Source organism: Vicugna pacos, chromosome 12 (assembly GCF_048564905.1).
Source record: "Vicugna pacos chromosome 12, VicPac4, whole genome shotgun sequence".
Lineage (NCBI taxonomy): Eukaryota > Metazoa > Chordata > Mammalia > Artiodactyla > Camelidae > Vicugna > Vicugna pacos.
Window position 1 is genome coordinate 35,040,482 of NC_132998.1, and position 27,792 is coordinate 35,068,273.

Below are 27,792 nucleotides of genomic sequence, written 5' to 3' on the forward strand. Positions count from 1 at the left end.
TTCTTCAAAGTGAACAAGTTCATAAATTCATTTGGCTGCAAGTAGGATTCCTAAGTTATTTCTCAGATTCATGAAACACTAGACCAGAAAATTCTAAAAAATCAACGCAAAAGCATAAAAAGCAGCTTAGAGCTTAAACTTTAGAGGTTTACAAAATTTAGTGTTTTGTCTTCTTTTAATTCATTTACACTCTCTTCTCAGGGTATAGAAACAAAACCAGTTTGTGCTGTTGCCACTTCAGAAGAAGTTGTATATGACCTAAGAATTGAGTACTAGGGTCGTTTAATTTTAATCTTGTTTAGAAAACTGTCTGCTTACCTTGGGAAAAGGGCAAACTGCCATTTCTCCCTATATGGGGACTGCGGAAACAAGAGAAACCCCTACACATCGTTTCCACAATCCCATATTATGCTAGGGAACTTCTAATTTTGTTAATTCATTAAACTTGTTACGAGTATTTTTGGCCGGGACTGTACTCAGAGAGGTATACAAATCCTTGCCCCTAAAGAGGTTACAATGCAAAGAGAGAGAACCATGCTCGGAACTCAGAACAAAAGCTGTGACTGCATAATATACTAGTGGAGGTGGGGGATGGGGGTCTGGAAGCCCAGTTGTTACTAGGAAAGCAGTTTCCAGGAGGTGAAAGTTAAGGCCAGTTCTTAAAGAGACTGACTGAAATGATTTGCTGTAGTGAACCTTGGAGGGCCTTCTACTTAGGAGATAAACATCCATCCTGATTTAAAGGTGGGAAGTGCCTGAAGTGCGGGAAAACGTAAGGAGACTGACTTCCCAGCAGTCAAAACACCACTTAGGGGAAGGACTGATTTTGAGGATGCAATAGGTAAGTCTGGGGAAGTCAGCTGAGGAAGGTGGGAAGGGACGGAGACTTTTTGTTGTTGTTGTTACATAAAAAGCTTTGATATGATGTGGTGGGCAAAAAACAAAGAGGGAAATTACATGAGAAGAAGGATTTTTTGACAGCTCAGTAGAAATGAGATTGTAATAGAGAGGTCCTGAAGCTCAGGAAACAAGCTAGACATGCTATAATTTTGGCCTAGGTTGTTTAGACCTGGAATAAAATGCTAGCTGAGGAACTTTTCAAAGTTGAATAAACAGTAATAACAATAAAGAAAAGGTAGTAACAATAAAGAAAAGGTTATGCTACAAACTATTCCAATACTACCATTTAATTATTAACCCAATTAACAATAATCTCCAGATAATTTATCTCCAGCTCCCCCTTTCTACTCAGTACCTCTTACTAGCTTACATCTCTAGATCCAAAACAATTTATTGAGGATGCCCTTTTCAGTACCCTCCACCTATGCCTTACTCAGCTTGCCTTTGCTTTGTCTTCTTCCTATTTCACCTCCTCATTTATTCAGATCATTTTAGTCCTTAAAAGACCCAGAGTACCTGCCACCTTTTCTTTAAAGCCATTTATGATCTTCTTTCTCTGAAATCTGTCTGCTAGTCACTTTGACCACATGCAACTTATATACTGATTAGAATTTTTGACTATTGATTGTCTTCACTGGATTTAATTCATTAAGTTTTTTTTTAACTTATAATCATTGTAGAAATTTTAGAAAAATAAAAATCACTTGTAACCTCACCATCATTAAAATGTTGATCTATTCCTTTCAAATGTTTAATGTGAATAATTTACACATATTTAAAAATACAATACATACATCTTTGCATCCTGCTTTTAGTTTTTACTTTTATACAGTTATTTTAGAGGCTCCTGGAATCCAAGCAGTTCTACTTAGAATCTTAAGAACTCTTAAACTCAGCTGCTACTCCCCATATCCTCTCATAATTCATGGCTGCTCCTCCCTTGTGGCTCTTGCTGTCTGCTTAACTACTCAGTGTGCCTTGAAACCATTATTCAATCCACCTCAACCCCTCTCTATCCTGGCACAGTGTTTGGACAGAGCTTTAACAAACTTCCTATGGATCTATTGCCCTTGGGTCTGGTGCTCATCCCAGTCCAACAAACTGGTGCAGAGGGAGAAGGGGTCATGTAGTACCATGAGATAATTTAAGAGGAAGGAAACTCTCAGAGGAATCAGAATGGCAGGCACAGTTGGCTTGACCTTTATTCCTTCATTTCTTACATTTTGAAAATAAGATTTTTTTTGCTGACTATTCTGTCCTGTGAATATACCAGATGTATCTAACCATTCCAATAGTGCTGAACGGTTAGTGTGTTTCTGATTTTCACTATTCTAAATAACACTGAGATGAACAGCCTTCTAAGTTGCCCGAGTCTCAGGTAAAAACTTGTATTTCCAAAAGTAGAGTTACTAGATCAGAGGTGGCACTCTTGATAGCGTTTGCCAAAGGACCTTCCCGAAGGGTTTTATGGTATTAAAATATGAGCAAGGATTTTGACCTTTGTTATATTTTGCTTTCTAGGAACCACAGGAAAATCTATACCGTATGCCAGATATACTTAATTGGAAGAAATATTTTCTCTTAAGAGATGCTCTCATGTAGTAAATTCAGTGCATCTTAGAAATTAAGGTGTTAGGGAAGATTACCAGGCAGCAGTCTGTGTCTTGAGTAGGAGGAATGCACAGGACAGAATTGAACTGGAAAGAATTATTATGCACTTAAGTACATAGAAAAAAAGAATGAAAGGCATATTAAACTATACAAATTCATTCCTTATCTTTAACCTTTATGTACATAATTACATTTTAAGCAGTTGAACCTTCATGTACATGTTTGGTTTTTTTTTCAAGTACTAATTGATAAGACTATTGTTATCTGTATAAGAATTCCCAAGGCCAATATGCCAAACGTTAATTAGCCATTTCCCTTTGGTTAGAAATTTTTTTCCCTTCAAATTTTTGTTGTTTGGATAATATGCTATGAATACCTTTGTGCGCTCATTTTTGTTTTCAGGTCGTGTCACTGAAAGATACTTCCCCAAGTGGTACTGTTGATTAAAAATGTGAACAATTTTATCAAGATATTGTGCTCCATTGACACGTTAACATTGCATGTTTGTCTCCCTGGGTCTTCAAGCCCCCCTTAGGAGATAGTGGCTATTTCTTTTCAATATACCCCACGGGGCAGCGGAGTAGAACTGGCTCAGAGCTGAAAACAAAGTAAAAGTTCAATAAATTTTAATGAGTCAATCTTCCCGTACCTGTAGGCTTAACTTCCCTCTTTTCCAGATTTTTCTCCCTCTGTCTCTTCCTTTCGTTTCTTTTCGGAATCTACTTCATTACCTTAAATTGGCAATTTCAGGTAAGGTAATTGTGGACAGAGGTGCCTTTTCCTGTTCCTTAAATCTTATTTCTCAGGGACTTTCCCATTGTGGAAACTTATTCACCCGGCTGCCGTCCGAAGAAGCCAAATTCAAAGCAGTCACCGCCACTGGAGCTCACAACCGGGTGCCTCCTCAGGAAGGAAACGTTATCTTGAAAAATTTCTACGTCAGTCAATTGGGCAGATTTTGAAGAAAACGAGATTGGCGGGCGCTTCTGTCAACCAATTTGACGCTGAGTGAGTGGCAGAAATTCAATAACGGAGTAAGGACGCCCCGGGAATAATTTGCGCCTCATAAACTCGGAGGAAACACTGAAGCCCCCTTCCCAGGGCCAGACGGCTACGACAGGTGTGAAGGCCACCTGAGTAGGAGCTTCTACTGCCCACGCAGAGGCACCAGCCGCGCTAGGAGACTCCACGCGCGAACGCTGAGTCGGAGCCCGGGCGCCGGTTTCCCCCTCAGGCTCGTCACCACAAGTCTGCAGTCGCCGTGCAGAGCGGTCCCGCCCCCTCCCGGCACCCCGAAGGCGGGGGGCGGGGTCTGCCGCGGCGTCACTGCTGACGTAGCGGCCCCACCGGGCCGCCGCCGCTGCCGCCGAACCGGGGGACTGGGGTGAGGGGGGCTGTGGGGGCTCCGGAGACGAGCGCTAAGATGGCCGCTCTGGCTTGGGCTGGTGAGTGTGTGTGAGGGGTGCGCGCGGCTGTGGCGGTTGACGGAGCGAGGCTCCCTGTGGGAGCGGAGGTCCGACGGGAGCCCCCGGGGCCGGGAGGCACCTGGCGGGGTTTTCCCGCCGCGCAGGGCGCAGTGGGGTCCTGAGGGAAGAAGAGGGGTCTGCGGACGGACTAAGGGGAGCGAGCTGACGGGCGCGTGGAGGAGGAGGTGGCAGCGGCGGCGGGTCCGGCGAATTTAGAATTAGCGCCTCTGGAAAGTCACGGTGGGTCGAGCGATGCACTGGCCGGCGTCCTGGGGGCGGGCCACCTCTTGAGTGCCTGGAGATGCTGCGAGGAGCTGCGTCCCCTGTGGCCAGGGGCACCACGTAGTCGCCCAGTGATGGGCTGGTGGGGAAGGAGTTGGGAGGAGAAGGGGCGAAATTGAGGAATTTGAGGGGATGCAGAGGGGTGTAGTGCCCTAACCCGCGTTCCGGAGCGTGGAGATGTAATTGCGAATCTGATCGCGTATCTGGTGCGGGCTAGGGCGCTCTGCGGTTGGCACTGTTGTAAAACCGCATCCTACCCCAGCTCTGACTGCGGCCAAGTGATGCTGAAAGCGCCCCTGGGATGCTTAGGAAGGGCGGTTCTAGTTCTCCGTTTAGAAGGAATGTCTTGCCTTCCCTTCATCGATCGGGTCCCAGCACTGCCTGCACCTGCTGCCACTTAGAGACACTTGGGGTTTTTGAATACCAGCTTCCTAAAACATTCCTGCTGGCCTTCGGAGAAGGAATGCTAATAGGCTAAACTTATTTGTGGGGCGTAAGAAGCGTGTCAGCATAGGGAGAAAAAAATGACTGCTCAAGGTTAAGAGATAGTAAAACTGGCCCTCCTCACATCCCCACCGGCAATAAAAAAGAAAGTGAAACTTGGTAATTGTTTCAACTTCAAGTTTGAGCCGTTGTCAATTCTACTGGTAACTGGATAATTTCTTGCAGTTTTAATTTTGGAAGTAAAAAAAGCAGCTTAGCAAATCTTGAGAGCTGCTTTATCCTCAAGCCCCCACCCCCACTCCCCATTTTTAAGCCTTAATTGTCATATTTTGCAGGTAATGGGGTTGTGAAATTAGCATGGAAATAAGACTTTCAGTCCCTGCACTTGAATTCCTTATTATCTGTTAAGTAGATGCTTGTGGGGTTAAAGTAGGAAGGTGGTAACTTTGGGCCTGGAATTCAGTTTTGAGTTGTCTTTAAAACCAGCATTTGGTGTAAACAAGGAAAAAGAATTGGCTGTTCACTGTGATCAAATTCGGAATGCCAAACATTAGTTAAGCACATGTTTATAGAATATTTCATAATTACAGTGAGATTCAGTATTCAGTTGTCTTGAAAGAAATGAAAATTTTGTATATATTGGAACCCTTATCTTTTTATCCTTAATTTATCATCTCAGGCCTTTTGAAAGAGAATTAAAACATTTTGGTTCATTTAGCCTCTCCCCAACACTGCAGTTTCTCTAGCTTTTTGTGTACTAGCCATTAATTTTGCAATGGATAGCAGATTTTTCAATCCAGTATTTGTCATTGTTGGCTATATTGAAATTTAGAGACATTCTGATAATGAACAAATAGTTCAAGGTATACATTGTAGAAAGTTGAAATGTCCTGGCTCTTTTGATTGTACAGCAGTCTTATCTGTCTTCTAAAATATTAATTGTCCCAGATTTTTTTCAGCTTAAAAAACTTAACTGACCGGTGAATCTGCATTTAATATAATATAAAATGGTATACTTCTTTTGAATATTTAAAATGGAAGATTTGGGTTAAATGTTTGAAGTATATTAATTATACTCAACTGTCTTTACCCCCTCCCTTTTTTCTCACATTTATTTTTTTCACTACAAAAAGAAAGGAATAAGGTACCGTATATACTCTCTACCATGTTTTTCCTCTACACGCTTGAATCTTACTGCGTATTATAGCATTGGTGGTACATAAGAGGATGTTCTGTCTTTTGGTTTGAGGGCAGACTGTATTTTATTTGTATCCTTAGCACCTGACTTACTACTTAACATAGAGGAAAAAACTCCTGTAAATGTTTGTTAAATTGTGTTTTGAATGGTAGAGAAGTATGGAGAAAGACAACATATTGGCTTCTTAGTAGCAGAAAAAAATGTGTTTTGAAGTTTTTCTCCTTCCTGCAATGTTAGTCAGAATGTTAGTCACATTGCCAGATTCTAATGGAGTTGTCTGGTTGAGGGAGGTTAGAGACAGGCTGGAGTACAGGTTTAGGAGTCTAATCAAGATAGGAAATGTATGCTCATTCATTTTCTGGATTCAATAATGGGGACAAGTTTTGGCATTAAACCCAACCCAAATAGGTGACAGGCAAGTAAAATATAGAAGGATTCTATAAAGACTGGCTTTCTGGCAAAGATTATTATAAGAGTACAACTGGTTTTTCACAGGACTTTGAGACATCATAAAAACTTTATTATAAAGAATTCATTTTTAATGAAGTTTTACATGCAATAGAAACAAAGCTAATTTATTTATAGTCCAAGAATGTACTCATTAGGCCAAGTCATAGATGTATTAGAATGATAGTCTAGGCATTTTACACAGGGTATTTGACCTCAATTTACTAGACCCATAGTGGAATGCTCAATATTTTTGTGAATGTTTCCCCCATTATTATGAAGTTAGCTGTAGTAGATTGGTGTAATGGTAAATATTTTGGAACAAAACTGCCTATGAATGAAATTGTAAGTTGTGATGGGTGAGGAAATCAAATAAGCTGGCAGCAGAACTTGCTTTTCAGGAGGTTTTTGTTAGGACATCATCAACTAGATTCAGTGTCTGTGCTTCAGGAGAGGCATGCTGGAGACTTGAAGGCCCAGGGAAAAAGAGTATCCTTTATCGTTTAATGAGGAGTTTCAAGCGAAATCAGGGTAATTATAGATTCTAGATCTCTAGAGGAAGAAAGAATAACCAGAGCCTTTCTAAGGATAAAGGAAAAGAACCACATCATGATTGACAAGGAGAGGTGCCAAAGCACATAATAGGCATAATAGCATACCTAAGAGGGAGCAGGGAGAGTCTGAGAGCCCATTGTGTTTATTCGTTCAATAATTTGTTCATTCAAAAATATTGAACCCCTTTCTATGTACCAGGCACATGCTTGACCCTTGGCATTTTACAAACATCTCTTAAGAGGACAGGGTACTGTGGTGGTTCTATGAAATAAATGGAAAATTGAAAACCGCTTTTAAGGAGTGGGTAGAGTTTGCCCTAATTACGCAACTAAAGTTATTTTCATTCTTATCCAAATGCTTGCAAAGATTGTGGTGGTTAGTAATTCCTAAGGCCTACTTCCTATTGAAATTGCCATTTCCTCCTATCTTTTATTACAGAAAATAACAAATCTTCCTACTTTTAATAGCTTTTAGAGGATCTGTTTAGGTTATTTGGTACTGTTAAAAGAAAAATAAGTTTTATTATAAAGATAACCTTTGTTAAAAATATTAAAGATTCAGCAAATGCCTACTCTTTAATATCCAGCCCTTTGGGAAGTCTCGGGAGAATTTTCTTTAATGAGATAAAGATGCTTAATGTGACAGTTGTATTTAAATTTTATTCTACTTTATGTCCAGTGGTATGTATGGTTTTTTCCTTCAATATGAGTAGAATGTATATAAGTATTTATATAAAATGTGCACACCCATTTCCTATGAAGCAAAAGTTTATATCCCAGTTATGAAAAGCTTAACAAATTGAACTTATTCACAATGTAGTCATTTGTATATAAAAACATTGTAACAAAAGATGTGTGGGAAAAGACTCATCACAGATGAGAGTAGAAAAGTACATATTGTTCACAATTTCAAAGCTCTTATATGCCATGTTAAGGAGTTTAGATTTATCTTGTGGTCTTTCAAGACTTTTAGACAAATTATTTAATAGTTGCAAAACTGTGCCGTAAGACACTGGAAATTATATAAAATGTAAATGTTATATGATTATTTGACTAAGTTTGAGCTATGAAAGGGGATTTTCTTAATAGAACACGATGTTGTTATTGTAGTGGTTATTCACATTTTAAAATATTCTTTCTAGAAATGTATATTAACCATTTCCCACACTCTGTGTCACTTTTTAAAATAGTAATTTAGTTTGGCTGTTTGTATGTGTGTTACTTTTCATGGTAACTTCCTGACTTTCATAAAAACATTTTTAAAGTGAAAAATCTGAAAATTGTGCTACTAATTGCACTGATTAGAAAATCTAGATTACTTTCATATAACTAATCTTTGGCATCTAACCTCTTGTAGGAACTTTCAAAGCTTATAAGTATATTGTACCTCTCCATGCTTTCTAAGTGTCTTCTAAAGAAACTGAAGTGGAAAGAGAGTGGTCAGCTAAAAAAGACCTTGTTAAAGATAACTAAAATTTACAGTGGAATATTAATTTTCGAAGTAAAAAATTAGCTACTCTTCTAATTTTTCAGTGATTCTTGTAGCTGTTAGTAATACTTATATTTGGAGCACAAATATTTATTTAAAGGGTCACTACTTGTCATATCAAAATTTAAAATAATTATGGCTGGGCAAGGATGTTTCAGTTTGCTTTTGTATCAGATCTGTTTTGGGTATCTGAAAGCATGTAGTATGGAATAAGACAGATGGTAGGCTTTTGGTTAAGGATAGGGAAGGTAGGGTAATTACAGTATCACAAAATAGCAGGAAACTGCCTTAGCTGGGCAAAGATGGGCACATGATTAAGAGGAGAAGGCAGTTTTGGTTACTAGTGATCAAGGACTTTATATTTTTAACCACTGATGTAAATGTCATAAAGAAAACTGAAGTAAGACTTGATTGATTGTGCCAAGAATTTGTTAGCCTGAAACAATCTGGCTATTAAACCTATAGGATCGTCATAAAATCCTTACTTTTTTTATATTAAGAAGATAAAAAGATGCAAGAGTCCTTCCTTTACCATAGGGAACCTACCCAGCAGATAAGAGTGGCAGAGTAAGGATGTGTATACAAATAAACACAAAGATTTACATTTGGCATAACCCAAGCCTTTTAGGAAGTTAGAGAAGAACATTTTCTTAAACTAAAAATACTTTGGGAGTTGGGCCTTGAAGGATGGATAAATGTTTAAAAGATGGAGGTGAGGGAATGATGAAGATGAGTTCAGAAAATTAGCTGGAGTGGATTCTTTTTGTCTGGAGTACACATGGCAAAGGAGTAATAAGTCAAAGATAGGTTGGAATCTGGAGAATTTTGAAAGCAAGAGTCACAAATTATAATATGTTTTATTGTTGCATTTGAAAAATTGCCATTTAGTGAGTTATGACCACCATTTTTTAAAAAAAATGAAGTAGAATAGGAAATATCAGAACACATTATTTTTATAAGGATTCTTTGTGAAGCTGTTGTTCCAGGTACATGTGTTACATACATACATACATTTACTGGAACCCAATGTAAAGTTTCTGAGTCTTAGTCAAAGTTAGAAATCCACTGCTTTATTTGACTATGAGGAACAGAGGATTTTGAGTTAAAAGCTCAAAGCAAACTTGAAGATTAATTTGGCAGGATAGTACTGTGAAGGAGAGCGAGAGTCTGGATGATGGGAGACCAGTTTGGAGTCTACTGCTGTGCTTCAAGAATGATTTGTTGGGGGGAGGGTATATAGCTCAGTGGCAGAGTGCATGCAGGAGGTCCTGGGTTCAATCCCCAGTACCTTCATTAAAAGATAAGTAAATAAATAACCCTAACTACCGCCCCCCCAACCAGAAAAACCCCAAAACAATATAAGGAGAATACTAGTTTGGAAATGGGAAGGAAAAAGACTTGTGGAATGATAACCCTATATATGTGACAAATTGAATGTTGGCATGGAAAAATTGGGAGGGAGATGTCAAAAAAAGAAAAAAACAACTTAAGATTTCTAGCCTGGGTACTTGAATGATAATACAGTATCTTTAATAAGAGAATATTGGAAAAGCTAGTTCTCTGAAGGCAAAACTTATATGTAAGCTGAGTTTTTAGTGTGCCTGAGACTGGTTCAAAAAGGCTGAGACCAAAAGATAGTCTTTGTAGACAGCTATCTAGATCTGATCAGTGAATCTCTGCTAGTAGGTTGAGTTCATTACAAGAAGTCTGAAGAGCTGTTAAAATAGATCAGAGAGGTATTGCTATATACTTAAAGCCTGGTTGTATGTTATAAAGGGCTATAATTTGAGTAAATGAAAATTAATTTCAGAAAGTCCTCACTATACTTCAGAAGGTGTAAGCAGTTTTATGCTGTTGAACTGTAACAAGTTAAATATTTACTTATAATCTTACTTGATGTTTGTGTGTGACATAAACCTTGGACTAAAAATACCACATCTAATAAGATCTTATGTTTTATTTCTCTTCTAGTCATTTTAGCTTTCTATTTTATAATTGCTTTAATGATACAATCTGTGTGAAATAATTAGCTTTCAGTAATTCAAATACAATTTTTTTTAAACTTTAGAGATTTGCTGAAGGGAATTTTAAAAATGAAAATGTTTGCTCAGTTATATGGCATTAAAAGTTTGAATAGCTTGAATGGTTTTCTTTGAACAAATTAAAATTTTTATTGTCTTTAAGCAGTGAAAAGAAGCTTTCATAATATTTATAAATCCATCTATCTTTAAAATAAATAAAGCATACTTGGTTTTAAAAAAGTAATTTCATAGCTGTTAGTTGGAATTTCAAGTGTGAAACTTTTTAAAATGAATACAGATCATTTTAATCTTTATATATAGATTTCATTCAAAACATCTTGACTATTTATATGTTGCTTTTATATATAGGTACAGGTAATATTTTATCAGAATCTACATGGAAGATGCAAAAATGTTTTGTTAACTCCCTATAAAATGAATATACTGCCAAAAATCACTTACCCTACTGCTGAAGCCAGAGTTAATACTTAGCTTCTCAGTAGTGGATTAGCAAATGAAAAGAAGTGCTCTGAACCCAGTAGAGGAAAATAGGAAGTGTCAGGAAAATACTCCCATCCCCCTTTCTTCCCTCCAAGCTTTTAGATCTTTGTGTGGTGAGGCCCCTTTGGGAATACCCTAGTAACTGTCTCTGAGCTGTGGCTTCAGGCAGTGGAGCAAACTGGAGATCTCTGGTGGCAGCAGCCTGGCTCTCTCTAACTCCTGCTTTTTTCCCTGCCCTTTCCTTGGTCATCCACCCCCTACTGCTTTCTTTCATAAATACACTGGGTAAGTGGGTCCCCTACTCTAAAATATTTATCTCATGATCTGTCATTCCACCATTGTGGTTTCACTTCTTTGGATTTTTAAGACGATTTTATCTGAAAGATCCCCTTTTAAAATGCAAATACCCCTGGGAGAGGTCAGACCTTAGTCCTCTGCTAACATCTTAATTATCAGTTAGCATCTAAGTTCATCTTAGTACACATCTGGCTGAGAAGAACCCCTAGCTAAAAGTAATAAAAACTAGAGGAAAACTAGTATTTTTAAGAGGAGGAGCAGTAGTAAGTAGTAGTAATATTGTTGTTATTATTGGCAGCTAACATGTACTAAGGGCTGTACTATTAAGAAACAGGAATTGTAAATGCTTTACAAAAATAAATTTCCCTAATTCCCTCATCAACCCTACTGATGTTGTTACTGCTGTTATTTTACAGATAAACTGAGGTATGTGGGACATAATTATCTCAGTCACATAGTAAATATAGCTGAGTGTTAGACCCAGGCATTTGGATCCCAGAAGGCTCTCTGTTTTGCTGTGATACCTCTTCCCTGCTTTATTGCCTCTCAGAGAGTTGGCATCTGATCAACATTTCACACTTCACAATTTTGCATCAAATGGAATCATGGTGTTAAGATTACAGGGCACTTCCTGTTGAAAGTCAGGGACCTTGCCATCATCTAAATAGACTTTTTTAGAAACAACTGTAATGAAATAGGCAAACTCCTTATAACTAAGGGAATGCATTTACGGATATAGAGGAGGAGGAAGTAAAGAGACTACTGTATAATGTATCAAATACATAGTATTTTCTTTCCTACTTAAAACTTATGTAAGTAACACATTCATTATTTTTGGAAATTTTAAAATATGGATTAATAAAATAATTTGCAGTCCCTGCTACCCAGTGATAACTTGAAAATGAATGAATGAATATACATATGTGTGTGTGTGTGTGTGTGTGTATTCTTTCTAGGTTTTTTTTCCTTTGGGGCATTATTTTCTGAATGTTCTGCAAGGTGTCAACTCATACCACTTCTTTAATATTTTAGAGTGCAATAATTTTCCTTACATGTAAATAGCATTTCCCACTTCATCTCTACCAGAAGTTGAACTGATAATTATTGTCTATGACTTGCCAGAAACAAAGGTTTAACTAAATTATCTGTGTTCTTTATATGATCCTTCTTAAATAAAAGTAGATAGAAGAGAGCCCTAGATTCTTAATCTCTGTATTGAATCTGTTCTTTCATCCAATGTTTGGTCAGCACTAATCTACCTCTGCTCCCATCTTTGCTTCAGCACTGCTACAGCTTAATTACCTTATAATATATGGAGCAGTAGAGTCTCATTTAATCACTCATCCCTCCTCTAGATCTACCATGCAGATCCCTCTGTAACCTACATAACTGATTGTGTCATTCTCCTTTATAGAATTCTTCAGTGGCTTTTTATTGTCCATAGATCCTGGAAGCAGACTTTGGGGATGATTGGGGCAGGGAATTCTTTAGGTTCCAGGTACCAGTGAATGGTTTTAAAAGGGGAGTTGGGGATGTTTGCTGGTTCCAGGTGGTCACATCCCTTGACTCTGCTGACTCCATATAATGAGATAGGGCCAAGCAGGGGCCCCTAAATTGTCAGGTCTGGACCCTCATTGTCTAGGTCTAAAAGCAGAGTGTGCTGCTGCTGCATGGAGAGTAAACTTTTGGTGGCAGCAAGGATCCAAGCTGGGGGACCATTTAGGAGCCTAATTGCAGTAATCCAGGTAAGAATTGATTGTGGCTTGGTTCAGGGTGGTAGCAGTAGAGATAAGTAGTCAAATTCAAAATATATTTTGCAGGTAGAGCCAACCATTGGTGCAGGGAGAAAAAAGGAGAGGGGTCCAAGATGACTGCCTGCAAGATTATTAACCTCAGTACCTGGGAGGATTTAGGATAATGGAGCATATTAATCAATGATACCTAACTTTTGCCATTAGCTATTGTTGAAAGTTAGTTCTTATAAAATACTGTATTTGACGGGATTTTGAACTTCAGGAAATTTTGAGGGAAAAGAAATGAAATCTGTACAGATGTGGATGTGAGAGCTGGGACTGGTGTCTATATTCAGCATACCTTGTACTAAAATTTAAGAAATTGGCGAGGTAAGGAGATGTCACTGATTTCTAGTGGATTTTTACCAAAAAAGAGGTGAGAAGGAACCTAAAACCAACTTGCCCTTTGCAGGTTTCTTAGGGCCCTAGAGGTGGCACCTGCAAGTACCACTGAAATTCATACTGTGTTGCTGTCCTAAAAAATGTAAAGCTTTGATCATGCTACAACAATGTTCTGAGTGTTCTGTAATTAGATTCCCCACCTGCCACCTACAGTTTGTATTCAATTTATGTTAAGTCAATGAAAAAAATATTTTGTGATTCCCTACTTTTTGACTAGATTTCAGTTGACTGATTTTAGGAACATGTACCAGATGTGTTCCTTTAACTGATAAAGGAACAAGTTTCTGGGTGAAAAATCACATTTGTTTTTATTATATTGGCTTTTTTTTTTTTTTTGGTGTGCGGGTTTGTTTTTTAGAATAATCTTCCAATTTCAGATAATGCTTAAGCGTGCCAGAAGGTAAAAGTTCATTATATTGCCACCACCTACTTTATATTTTTCCTCTTTTCTCTTTATTTGCTTATACATCTTTGCACATTCCCAAGAGTCTATTCAAACACAAAAGCATTATCTCCTTCTGTCTCTCTCCTTAAGGCAAATTGTCAATCAAATCAGAGTATGCTACAGAGCCATTATTAAAGATCATTATTGATTTACTAATGGAAAGCCAAATTTCAAGTGGTAATTAATTAGAATATTTAATATTATTTATTTAAATAGAATGTAGTATTGATTTGTTCACTATAGCTATGTGTTAGATAAATACTGTTTACTGAGTGTTTACTATATACCAGATAAATATTTTGTTACCTCAGTTCTTCAGCAGTTCAGTGAAGGTGGTATGATTTTCACTGTTTTACAAAGGAAGTTTAGAGAAGTTAAAATATTTGCTCAAATCAGACATACAACAGTATGTGGAGAGGTAGCATTCAAACCTAAGTTTTCTACTTCACAACCCATGCTGTTAACTACAGTTATGCTTTAGTAACTCCACATAAGGCTCTCAGAATGTAGACATTAATGAGATATATTTGGGTCTTGCCAGTCCCAATTTTTAAGAAAAGGAATATAGTTTTCTAAACTGCCCTCAGACTGTTGGGTAAAAGGAATATAAAAAGTGGTCAGTACCCATTCTTCACCAGATGGTGGCATAAAACTAAAAACAAAATTTTTAAACGGAACCATCAGAAAAAGTAAAGTGCGTGTTCTTTCAGAGGAAGGTGGATGAGAGATTAGTGAAGTCAACAGTAAATGGAAAGTGAGAGCTTCCTATGTATTATGACAGGCAGCCCAGATATTGGGAGCAGAGGGAAAAATTTATAAAATTATTCCTGAAAAAATACCTTAAAAGAAAAATATGGCTTCTTGTTTTTCTTTTATTAAAAATTGACATTGTTCTGCTCAGTTTTCAGATGCTTCAAGTGCTGTGAACAGAGACTTGTTTGGATTATGTGTTTCTCAGCTAGACTAAATAAATGCTAACAATGGATAAATGCAAACACATTGGGCAGTTGAGGCTTGCTCAAGACCATTCCATCCTCAACCCTCAGAAATGGCATTGTGTGGACTGTAATACAAGTGAATCAATTTGGGCTTGCCTTAGCTGTTCCCATGTTGCCTGTGGAAGATATATTGAAGAACATGCACTCAGGCACTTTCAAGAAAGCAGTCATCCTGTTGCGTTGGAGGTGAATGAGATGTATGTTTTTTGTTATCTTTGTGATGATTATGTTCTTAATGATAATGCAACTGGAGACCTGAAATTACTACGAAGTACATTAAGTGCAATCAAAAGTCAAAATTATCACTGCACCACTCATAGTGGAAGGATTTTACAGTCTATGGGTACAAGTGATGATTCTTATTTCTTACATGATGGTGCCCAATCTCTGCTTCAAAATGAAGATCAAATGTATACTGCTCTTTGGCACAGGAGAAGGATACTAATGGGTAAAATCTTTCGAATTTGGTTTGAACAGTCACCCATTGGAAGAAAAAGGCATGAAGAACAGTTTCAGCAAAAAATAGCAAAAAGAGAAGTGAAGAAAAGACGGCAAGAATTAGAGCAACAAGTTAAAGCAGAATTGGAAAGTATGCCTCCGAGAAAGAGTTTACGTTTGCAGGGTCTAGCTCAGTCCACCACAATAGAAATAGTTCCTGTTCACATACCATTACAAACCTCAGAATCACCAGCAAAAGATACAGTATCTACCTCAGAAGATGTAAGATTAAAAAAAGCCAGTGATTCCTCTGTTAAAAGAAGGCCAATAGTAACTCCTGGTGTAACAGGATTGAGAAATTTGGGAAATACTTGCTATATGAATTCTGTTCTTCAGGTATTGAGTCATTTACTTATTTTTCGACAGTGTTTTTTAAAACTTGATCTGAACCGATGGCTGGCTGTGACAGCTAGTGATAAAACAAGATCATCTTACAAGCATCCTCCGGTCACAGATACAGTATATCAAATGAATGAATACCAAGAAAAAGAAACAGGCTCTGTTAGCTCCAGACATCCAAGTTTATCATCAGGACTAAGTGGTGGGGCATCAAAGAGTAGGAAGATGGAACTTATTCAGCCTAGGGAGCCAAGTTCACAATACATTTCTCTTTGTCATGAACTGCATACTTTGTTTCAAGTCATGTGGTCTGGAAAGTGGGCCTTGGTCTCACCATTTGCGATGCTACATTCAGTATGGAGACTAATTCCTGCTTTTCGTGGTTATGCCCAACAAGATGCTCAGGAATTTCTTTGTGAACTTCTGGATAAAATACAACATGAACTAGAGACAACTGGTACCAGGTTACTGGCTCTTATCCCCACTTCTCAAAGGAAACTTATCAAACAGGTTCTGAACGTTGTGAATAATATTTTTCATGGACAGCTTCTTAGTCAGGTATGGAGTTTTTAAACCTTATTTTCATCTTGGCAAATTCATAAAGTGAAGCCTAAAAATGTGATTTCATCTAGAATGATCCTGAGTGGTTTCCCTTTAATTAGAGCTGTAAAGTTTTCCTCGTGAAAATCACAAAATGAATGAATCTCTAGAATGAGTGGACTTGGTGGTGGACTGTTATTAGACACGGGCGCTCTATTTTCCGAGCATAGAGCTTTAAAAAAATTTTTTTTAACTGAGATAATTGGGCTATACTTCCTCCTGTCCACTTGCCTCTGTTCCTGAGTTCAACTTTCATGGTAGTAATAGTACCTTTTGTTTTTGTAGCATATTTTTCTGGAATTTAGTTTAAATATTTCAAATGTGTTTCTTAGGGAATATCTATGAAGTTTATTTCACTTACTATTTCAGAAATATATAGTTCTACACTGTGTCAGTTAGCAAATAAGAGTTGTGCTTGTGTTGAATGCAGTTTTATTTTCTACCATCTTTGTCATTTCTGAGTTTTTATGCAAAAGTTTAAAATACATGTTTATAAATAAAAGTAACATATATTCATGGAAAACCTATATGATATAGTAAATCGATGCAGAAGAAAAGAAAAATCATGTCTTAATCCCGTAACTCCACACAACCCACACATTAGACTAGTAATATTTTGGTATATTTTCACCTAGTTTTTTTTCCTCTTCTAAATATTTATACATATTTTTCTCCTAACTGTGTGATCATGTTTAATTTAGCTGCTTTTTTCATTTTTTTCATTTAATAATGTAGAGATTATTCATAGTCATTAAAATATTTGATCATTCTTTTCACAACATTTCAATCTCCATCATATGTATATACCATAATTTATTTAACCATTCCCCTATTATTTTTACATTATTATAATGTCACAATTAATATATTTTTCCTAATGATTTCCTTAAGATGGAGTCCTAGAAGTAGAATTACTTTGTCAAAGGGTTGGACTTTTGATACTTAGTTACAAAATTCTTTCCAGAACATTACTATTTTGTATTCTGAATAGTGTGAGAGTGGCTAAGTGCTTTTTTTTTCCTTTATGGATGAATTTTGAAATTAATAAAAATTATTAGGCAAGCTTTTTGCTCTCTTCTCTTCAAATGTGTAATAAACTCTGAGGAAACTGGTCATCTCAGAAGATTCAGAGATTGGTTTGCTGAAATGGCTTTTTTTTTTTCCCTAATTCAAGGAACTGTTCTCAAAAGGTCAAACCATGGCCTACTGAGTCCCCAAACAAAACACCAGGGATATTCCCCTTTTCTTTCTGTCAGTTTCTTAAATCTAAAACCTGTATCAGAGAAGATAGTTTTATTTTGTTGTCAGTTCCAGGAATATAGTTTATATGAAAGTTTAGTAATATTTCATATCATGTGTAGATTATTTGATCTGTAGAGTTTGTCTTCAAGTATGAGCAGTGTTTGTTGGCATTAAATCCTGCCAAATGCTTCACTGAAGGTATTATTGTTTCCCTTTCTAGTTACTATATTTCCTATATAAGTTATTAGAAATGCCCCATATTCTTTGTGGTTCCTGAATTTTGATAAGGGTATTAATGTAGTGATGTTTGCTTTAAGTGGGAGCATTTTTGTTATATGTTATTTATGTTATATGTACTGTCTTTTTACATTTTCAGTTGGTAGGGCTTCAAAATCTGTATATACTAATATACTGTATATAAAAAGATACTGTATTTTAATATCTATATAAAAATACTAATAATACTTTATTTGTGTCATGGTTAAGAGGTTTTAAGGATTAGGGGAGAGGAAATCTGAAAGATGAGGAAGGAAAAAGGGCAAAGAAACTTAAGTCTGATAATCTAAACACATTAAATTAAATGCACATAAATATATCACATATATCATATATGTGTATACACATATATACACATATAATGTATATCTAATTAAATGAATCCAGTTTGGGTTTTTTTTTTTTTTTTACAAAATTCAGGCTTGACTAATGCCCTTGGAGCTTTTCAAATGTCAAGTAGTTAAAGCCCATCAATGTGTAACGAGCTTATGGAAGGAAAAATTATAATAATTTTTTTAATTCCTTGAAAATAATATAAAGCAGATCGTCCAGAATTCTGATGATGCATTTCCAGAAGAAAAGCTTATTTACTGGCAATGACTTCTAGAAAGGGGTAAATATTTTGACAGAGGACTATAATCTAAGAAACTAATATTTTTATTTGCAGGTTACATGTCTTGCATGTGACAACAAATCAAATACCATAGAACCTTTCTGGGACTTGTCACTGGAATTTCCAGAAAGATACCAATGCAGTGGAAAAGATACTGCTTCCCAGCCATGTCTGGTTACTGAAATGTTGGCCAAATTCACAGAAACCGAAGCTTTAGAAGGAAGAATCTACATATGTGACCAGTGTAATTGTAAGTAGAGACTGTATATTCTCTTTGCTTTTCTAAGATTAGCAAAGAGAAACACAAAAGAGAGGAAGCTGGAAGAAATTCCTTAAGTAGCAGTTAGAGAAATAAACTTTGTTAGTTTATCAAAAGAAACTTGGCTAGATATTTCTACTTTTTATTGGCAATTGTGAACTACATGGTTGTTTTGCCTTATGATGACATTAAACAAATTCTGATCCTATAGTCACTTGTGGAGAGAAAGGATTCATAAAGTAAGAAGTTTAAATTTAATACATGAGGGCAGGATAAAATAGCAAAGGGGAATAGTAAAAGAAAACCATGGTATTTAGTACCAAACGAAATTTTGCTTTGAGTCTTTTTGCTACATACCAAAACATTGATTTATGGATAATACATGTATATATGTATATACATACCTGTATAATAGGAAATAATATATATATAGCTGGGCTGCTGCTATGGATATTGGCTTCATAAAAACAAAGATTTATTCAAAAACCATCTACTGATTATTTCTTCTATATTAGTCATTGTTCTAGTTGCTGTGGGCAGAAGTAAGACACTTTCAAGATGCTCACATATACCTAATGGAGGAAACAGACAATTAAGATCTGCTATAATAAGCTTTCTAATAGAGGTGAGCACAGGAACCCGACACCAGGGGATAAAATGGCCATTTCAGTTACAGGGAAATGGCGTATAAAACCACATCAGATCTGCTGTGTCTTTATCTGACTTCTTTATCTCTGTCAATGTGTACATGGCATTTTAGTGTTTATACTATATGTTTGTAGGTATTCTCCTTAATTTCCATGTCTGAAAAAAATGATTCTAGAGGTACATCAATTCATCATTCTAGAACAACTTATACTAACATTGTTTTCTGAGTGCTATCTAATGTGAACTGTTATAAAGAGCCTAAGATTTATAAGGTAGAAAAAAATAAACCTTTATTAAATTTGTATGGTGAAGTTTTTTATTTCATGGACATAAATGTGACTGGTCTGAAATGTTTCCATCACCAAATCTGGGAATAGAAAGATACTATGAACAAATGCAGAATATGGTTTTAGAACACGTTTGGATGTATCTCCTGGGTCCACCAAGTAAAGGCATAAAAGAGCTGCTTTAATTTAATACATAAAGATAAATGTTTGGCATTTACCATTGAGGATCGTTTGTGAACACCAAGTACTCTTTGGGCCAGGGTGCAGTTTGGGTCAGTTGGCTCTGACTTGCATCTATCTTTAAGAGTCCTTTGTTTAAAATAAAGTCTGGTGGAGAGGGTATGGTAGAGGGGAGCTGTGGTAGAGTGCCTGTTTAGCATACATGAAGTCCTGAGTTCAATCCCCAGTACCTCCATTAAAAATAAATAAGTAAACCTCATTGCCTCCCTCCTCTCCCCCAAAAAACAATAAAATAAAAAGTCTAAGACGCCAAAAAAAAAAAAGTTCAAAATTATAGTCCAAGGAGTTGACAACCTTTGTCTAGCTTCACTTGGACCATATATTCTGGGAGACTATCCAAAGGTAGGTCCCAAATGTTCAGCAGCAGCTGGATGTGTAGATTTCAGGGGCACAGACCTGGAGGAAAGGATTCTGGTGGCCAGTGGAAATGGGTTAGAGGACAGCCTCGTGGTGATTATCCTTCCTACATGAGAAGCAGCTGCTGCTATGTCTGGAGTCGCAGTGGATGTACAAGTTGAAGGACAGCTCCTGGACATCAAAAGCAAACTTTGGTAGCCAACTGCTCAGCCAGAAGATGCAAGACAAGGTCCAAAGGTGGACCTCTAAAGGAGTAGAGGGTAAACAAAAAGAATCTTAAGTTCCATTTGTTTAAGATCTGGCAAGACACTGAGGGAGGCCTCAGATGCAGAGCTAGTAAAGGCTTGTTTTTTCAGGTGGTAGCCAGTCCTGGGGTGGATCCCCAGAAAACGTGGAGTGGTGTTCTGCACAGTAAGGACTCATGCCCCTGGGATCCTGATTAGCCTCAATAAATGAACTGACCATGAAACTTTTAAAAATAACAGCATATTAAAGTATGTTTAGGGAGAGTGTAACTTTTCCTGTTAGTTGGCATAGCCAAATCCATTTTAAAATATTAAGGCAACAGAATGTTATAGTGCTATATTTGCAGGATTATATTAAATCATGTACAGTATACTGGAGGGATTGGTTCCAGGACCCTTGCTTATACCAAAATCTGCTGATGCTCAATCCCCTAGTAGGCCCTCCATACCTGTAGGTTTCACATCTGTGGATTCAGCCAATCGCAGATAAATTTGGATCTGCAATTGGTTGAATCTGTGCAGGCAAAGCCTGTGGAAGGCCAACTGTGTATTTATTGAAAAAAACCCACATGTAAGTGGACCCATGTAGTTTAAACCTGTGTTCAAGGGTCACCTGTGCTGTGTGTTTATATGATTAGAAGTGTCTTGAGGGCAAGGCCATCTTTGTCTCTAGCACAGTACAATGCTTGTAACACAGTAGATGTTTAATTTATAATACATGTCTGAATTACTTTTAAGAGTTTACTGAGCTTTTCCTTAAATTTGATTCTCATTCTGTCTTTGATACCACAGCAAAGCGTAGAAGGTTTTCCTCAAAAGCAGTTGTGCTCACAGAAGCCCAAAAACAGCTTATGATTTGCCACCTACCTCAGGTTCTCAGACTACATCTCAAACGATTCAGGTTAGTAGTAGTATAAACAACTGCCTACCACTATGCACTTCTAACTTGACATTCCTTGTGCTTATACTTCAGAACTTAACACACGTGATGAATTAAATTTTAATACTTGGCTAGTAGATGATTTGTCTACTTTTTTTTTTTTAAGGAAAAATTCTGTCATTGTCTCTAGCCTTGATCAGTAGACACCATGTTCAGTAACTTTCTGATTAGCTTCCCTTGTAGAATGCATTGCTGATCAGCAGACTCCTCGTATTTTGGTCTACTAGGTAATACTATTCTTGTAAGTTTCTGTGAATAATATTCAATATTCAGCATGTTTTAGGTATAAAATTTTTTAATTTAAATCTTTAGAGTATTTGGCCTAATTGCTTCATCCTTGGAAAATGTTTGAACAATGGTACAGCAGTTCGATCAAAGCAGTTAAAAAACAAAAACAAAATAGTTTCCAGAGATATATTTAGGTAAATTAGTTGGCAAATCTATTGGTTAATCAAAAGCATATGGTTTCATACTTTGTAATAACCATGTTAACCCAAGAATTTGCTCTTTTAAGGAATGAGAAGTTACTTTATATGCTATGATTTGGAAACTACTGAGACCATGTTTCTTATACACAGGAGGTGTTTCTGGTTTCTTTCCCTTTTTTTTTTTAACTAAAAGAATACATGTTTTAAAAAAAAATTCAAATATTACAGATGGTAAAGTAAAAGCCCCCAAAAAGCACCTCTTTCCAGTCCCACTTCCCAGAGATAATCACTGTTAATGGAAATAACTAAAGTTAGTTATTTAAGCTGTTACACAGTCAGCAAATTTGGTGGGGTTTTTTTTTCATGTGAGTGCTTTTTAATGCAAGATGTTCCATATTCTTTGTGGAATATAAAGTAGGATCCTTTTCTCAAGAAGACTACAGTCAGGCATGCACAGAAATAATGGTGAAGTAGAAATACTAAGTATCGGGGGGGTGGGGGTATGGCTCAAGTGGTAGAGCGCATGCTTAGCATGCATGAAGTCTTGGGTTCAATCCCCAGTACCTCCGTTAGAAAGCAAATAAACCTAGTTATCTCCCCTCCTTGCCAAAATAAAATAATACAATAATAAATAAAAATTTAAAAAAAAAGAAATACTAAGTATCACAAACTATACAAATTGATTTATCAGAGCCTTGGCAGAGGGAGTTAGCTGATGTCTAAACATTCTGAAAGCCTCTCTAATAGCATAGGGGATTTTATATAATTCAGGTCACCTCTTGAGAGGGGACTTACCTGACCATCCTATTTAAAAATAGCACCACTCAACTCTCAGTGTCACATTACCTACCCTGTTTTTGCTTCATGGCAAAAACCACTATCTGCAATAAGTAGTTTGTTTATTTCTCTGCCCCTGCCAGTGAAACAAAAGCTCAGGAAAGACAGGGATCTTGTCTTTTTCACTCCTACATTCCAAAGCCCAGGACGAGCTCTATACATAGTTGATGCCCCAAAATATTATTTAAGTGACTGAATGAGGTGTATACAGGAGGAGCACTTTAGCCTAAGAGAGCTACATAAACGAAGGAACAGGGAAGGGCATATAACAAAAGGTTTAGTGAAAAATCAGGTGACACCTGCCATGGTGTTTTGATTTTTCGAGTGGAATGAAAACAGGAAGTTAGGAGGCTAATATTGTTCAGGGGCAGGGAACATGGAAAGGTGAGAATATATATAAGATTCCATAAAGTTATCATAGAAAGGACTTAAATTTTTATTACTTAAATTGGTATTTAATTTACTATAAACTACTGAAAAATCTATTCATAATTGCTGCTTTAATCTGCTATTTGAAGCTCTAATTTAAATTTACTTGGCTTCCCTTCTGTCCAAAACATTTTTGGTGCTTCATGCCGTATTTCTGATTCAGAGACCATGTTTATGCTGCCTTTATCATATTTATCTTTCTCCTTTCTCTTCATGTCTTCAAAAAGTACTGTTGCATTTGTCAATCCATAAAATATATAGGGTATATAAAAGATAAAAGGGAGAGTGTGATGGGGGAGGGACACACAGGAGCTTTGAAGCAGCATAAGAAAAAGGGAACATTTCTAATACCTTAAGAAGCTTCCCATGTATGCCTCCCAGTCTTACTCCTTCCCCCTCTCCTCAGAAGTAAACCATTATGAATTTTGGATATAGTGTTATCTTGTTCTTTATCATTTTACTGTATTTCTGTCAGCAGAAAAAAATGGGTGTCCAGTTAATCAACAGGAATATTTTCTAATTAGATAACTTACAAGTATTTATTTAGCATAGTTAAGTAATTTAAGATTTAAATTTTATGGTACAATAAAAGGGAGATAAAGTGAGAATGGTGAAACTTGTATCAAGCAAGTCCCATTATTTTACATCCTTGGTCTTCCATCTTTACTAAGATAAAGGTACACAGGATGCAGGATTTTTTTTTATACATTTAATAGGGAAAGACTGGGATATGACTTCCAATCAAGCAGATAACATAGTTTGCAAGTCTTATCTTTAGTTCGATACCATTTTATATTGTGCTAACAAGCAGTTTCACATTTTTTCCTTCTAAAAACTGTCTGCATGCTTTTCTCCCTTCTCTACCTGCTATTGTCTTTTAATCTCATGTTTTAATACTTAAACACTACCATATTTTCATGTGTCTATCTTTTGTCTCTGCACTACACCACCCCAAATTGGACTATAATCTCTTGAAAGAACTACCATATATTACATTATTTTTGCTCTATAGCACCAACTCCTACTATGTGTATGATAAAACTATTGCTTGCCATGCTTGGATCCAGTACTGGGAAGCATGACCAACAGATTGAGAAACGGACAGTACAGGAGCATTATTTGAGGTCTGTCACTAATGGGTGTTATGCTGACTTACACACAGGGAAGGGTCAGTTTTTATTTTTAGTATGAAGAACTCTGAAATGTTCTGAGGAATTAGAGGTGCCTTGCTTTGTACTGCTTTTTCTCCACATCTGGCCAAGAAAGTCCAGGCTATGTCTTCCAAGAATAAATTTTAGCTTCTGGGATAATCTCCTCAAGGTATTGACAAGACAGTAAAGAATTAAAAATCCCTTTGGTGCCTTGAATTTATCTGTTTGAAGGGGGAATATGCCATAGGGCCATATTTTTCTGAAAGTTAATTTCCCCCCCTGTATTATCATCTAACTACAGAAGCCAAATATTTATTTTAAAATCTGACTGTACCTGTTGGTAAATAAACCTAAATTTCTCTATTTATAGCCAACTCCAGCATTGAAAGGATTTTCTATTTACATTATTTATTATATATATACGTATGATTATATTCTATGCAATCTGAGGCCTTCTATTATTATGACTGTTTGGACGTAGTATATGGTTATCTCCCCTGGATTTTTGTTGATAATTTTACTGTGGTTTGTTCGTAGGTGGTCAGGACGTAATAATCGAGAGAAGATTGGTGTTCACGTTGGGTTTGAAGAGATCTTAAACATGGAGCCCTATTGCTGCAGGGAGTACCTGAAATCCCTCAGACCAGAATGTTTTATCTATGACTTATCTGCTGTAGTAATGCACCATGGGAAAGGATTTGGCGCAGGGCACTACACTGCCTACTGTTATAATTCTGAAGGAGGTATAGATGAAAGTATTTTACCTTGGGTTACACTTGAAAGCCAGAGTTCACAATTTAGTTTATAAATTGGCCACTAAATCATCTTAAGCAAAGCCACCTGACCTCCTGTTTTCTTTCTAGAAGAATGCTTCTGCAGTAGTATTCGTTAAAAACTAGGAGTTTTGTGCAGAAAATGAGATATTATGTTTTCTGCAGGATTGTAGTAGTTTTGATTTTTAAGGGTTGTAAGGATAGGACAATAAGGATGGTCTCATTAATTAAAAGAAAATGCCAAAGGCACATTTCCAAGAATAGGTCCTCTGTTTACTGGTTTAATTCAGTTAATTTTGTTAAAGAACAGAGCATCAATGAATTGGGGGATCACAGATATTTGGAACAAACTTTGAGTTCAAGTTTTTAAATAGAACATTTCCACTTACTGCCTCATGGACCCTAGAACAAAAGAGAGATGGACAAAAAGTCCAAATAACCCATGAAGGCAATTAATATAACACTAAACTACTATGAGTTTGTTGTACACTATTCACATTATAGAATGATTTAGCAGCAAAAGCATTAATTGGTAAGATTTTACCAGGAATTAAAGATAGTGTCAAGTGAATTTATCAGATTCTATAACTTCGAATTACTTCTAGGATAAAGGTAGATAATTCCAGAGTAACATACTGTCCAAGCTACATTTTACATTAAAAGAAGTAAATTGGCTAGACAGTTACTCCCCCTTCAAAATAAAAGCTTAGCTCTCACTGAAACTAATGTCTTTAAATCCATGTTTTAATTTACACTGGAAATTTCTTAAGTTTTTTTGTAAACATTAAGGTCTATTTCTGTGCTTTACTCTAGGGTTCTGGGTACACTGCAATGATTCCAAGCTAAGCATGTGCACTATGGATGAAGTATGCAAGGCCCAAGCTTATATCTTGTTTTATACCCAGCGAGTTACTGAGAATGGACATTCTAAACTCTTGACTTCAGAACTCCTGTCTGGTAGTCAACATCCCAATGAAGAAGCTGATACCTCTTCTAATGAAATCCTTAGCTGATCCAAAGACAGTGGGGCTTTCTTTTTGTGATTTGTATATATACTTTTTAAAGGGGCTGACTTAACAATTTTGAGCTTCATTGTTTTTATTTTTTACTTATTAATCAGTGAACACATGTTTACACATTTTGTATCTAACTACAACAAATCTTTTATAGAGACAGTGTTAGCGTAAGTATATGTATATCAGTGACAGCAGGTAAAGTTTTTCCACTTGTGTGGCAATTTTAAACTTCTAGTGTTTACCTCAAACTGGTGTTACCTCTTATATTTTAATGTCTTAATTGGCTCAGATCATGAAGTTGTGCAATCTTCTACTGAAGAAGTTCAGGTGGCATTATTTTATACATTTCTTTTTTTGGTAGCTATTTTCTGTACAAATTCTTATTAGATATGAAATTAGACTTTCTTCACCAATAGTCTTACCAAAAAAATAAAAATGTTTCTTTCGGGAGATTTATATGAAGTCACCTTTGCCCCTTGAAGGGAGTTAAACTACTACAAAGTAAAATATCAAGGTATCACCTAAATGCTCACCAGTGACATTAATATTCCTGAGGGTTTGTGTGTCTTAATACAGACATTACTTTGGTTAATGGAACTTCCTTTTTTCAAAAATGTATTAAGTTTTAGTAATTGTTCTTTATTTGGCATAGTCAAACTGTATACAATGAAAATGACAGCTTTATAAACAGCCATGTTTAAATTTAAACTTCAGTACTGTGGACATGAAAGCAATGATGGCTGAGACTTGTGATTTGTCTGGCAGCAAACAGGTTTGTCCAGATTCTAATAAAGCAGTCATATAAAAATTTGAGTTTAGCAAACAGTATATTATGATGTAATACAAATACAGTTCAACTTGGATATGAGTTCATTTTATGTATTTAATATTAGATCTCCTAAAGCTTTGTACCATACCTTGAGATTTGTAGTTTAAAAGGATAAAAATAAGTCTAAAAGAGAAAAAAAATGCATAGGACAGAGAAGGTAATTGTTCAAAATTGGCAACTGGGCAAAATGTTCAGCATCTCATTTTTCTAAGTAACTAAAGCCTGGATTACTTAACTGTTCTAGGATTATTTGAATACTAAGAGCCTCTCAGACATTCAAACAGTGGGCCCTGACTTTTTAAAATTAAAAATTAAACTTGAATTTTGTTAAAAATAGTTTGAAATACTCCTTGCTCTTCCCCACTAATCTTATTAGATCTCTTTAAAGTCCTACTGCTGCTAACTTTATTCAGGAAGAGGAGAATCCACTAACCTCTATAGATGAAAGATCTTAGCTCAGTGGTAACCACTAGATCACATCTTTTTTCTCAAGGGGGTTTGCTTGCAGGTTGAAATCTTCATGAAAGAAACATCCTGTAGAACGCTGTCCTCCGCTAGTGATCACTTCTTAAGTATAAGCTTGAAAAGGAACTCTGTTAGGAAATTTTCCTTAAATTTTAGAGAACAAGTCATCTGGGAGAGCTGATGATGAAGCACAAATGAGAATTTATCACTGAACAGACAAATCATTCATGCCAAAAGTACAGCTGAAGTATTAAACAGCTAAGTTTAAAATCATCCATTTATTAAATACCTATGCAAGTTGTTACCTCAACTGTTAACATAATTATACCTCATTAAAGATTTATGTGGTCAAGATACCTGAGTCTAGCCTTTTTTAATTTCAAGGATTACTTTATATTTAGCGTCTACAACTTTTAGTACCTAATTTAGTGGGATGGTTTAAAAACACTGGAAGCTATGTTCATAATGGTAT

At 36.4% G+C, this 27,792-nt stretch overlaps 1 protein-coding gene across 4 annotated transcripts; it reads left to right on the forward strand.

Moving 5' to 3' along the window:
• The first annotated feature begins 612 nt into the window (after nt 1-612).
• USP44 (ubiquitin specific peptidase 44) lies at nt 613-27,674 on the forward strand. Of its 4 annotated transcripts, none has more exons than XM_072973202.1 (6): nt 613-841; nt 14,752-16,243; nt 18,471-18,666; nt 21,245-21,353; nt 24,775-24,980; nt 25,824-27,674. In XM_072973202.1, exons 2-6 carry the CDS (start codon nt 14,822-14,824, stop codon nt 26,021-26,023), a joined length of 2,133 nt encoding a protein of 710 aa, XP_072829303.1. In that variant the 5' UTR covers nt 613-841; nt 14,752-14,821; the 3' UTR covers nt 26,024-27,674. The 4 variants fall into 4 exon arrangements, with proteins under 4 accessions (XP_072829303.1, XP_072829304.1, XP_031539110.2 ...); XM_072973203.1 differs by lacking the exon at nt 613-841 and adding an exon at nt 3,901-3,956; XM_031683250.2 differs by lacking the exon at nt 613-841 and adding an exon at nt 3,925-4,217.
• Nucleotides 27,675-27,792: the final 118 nt, after the last annotated feature.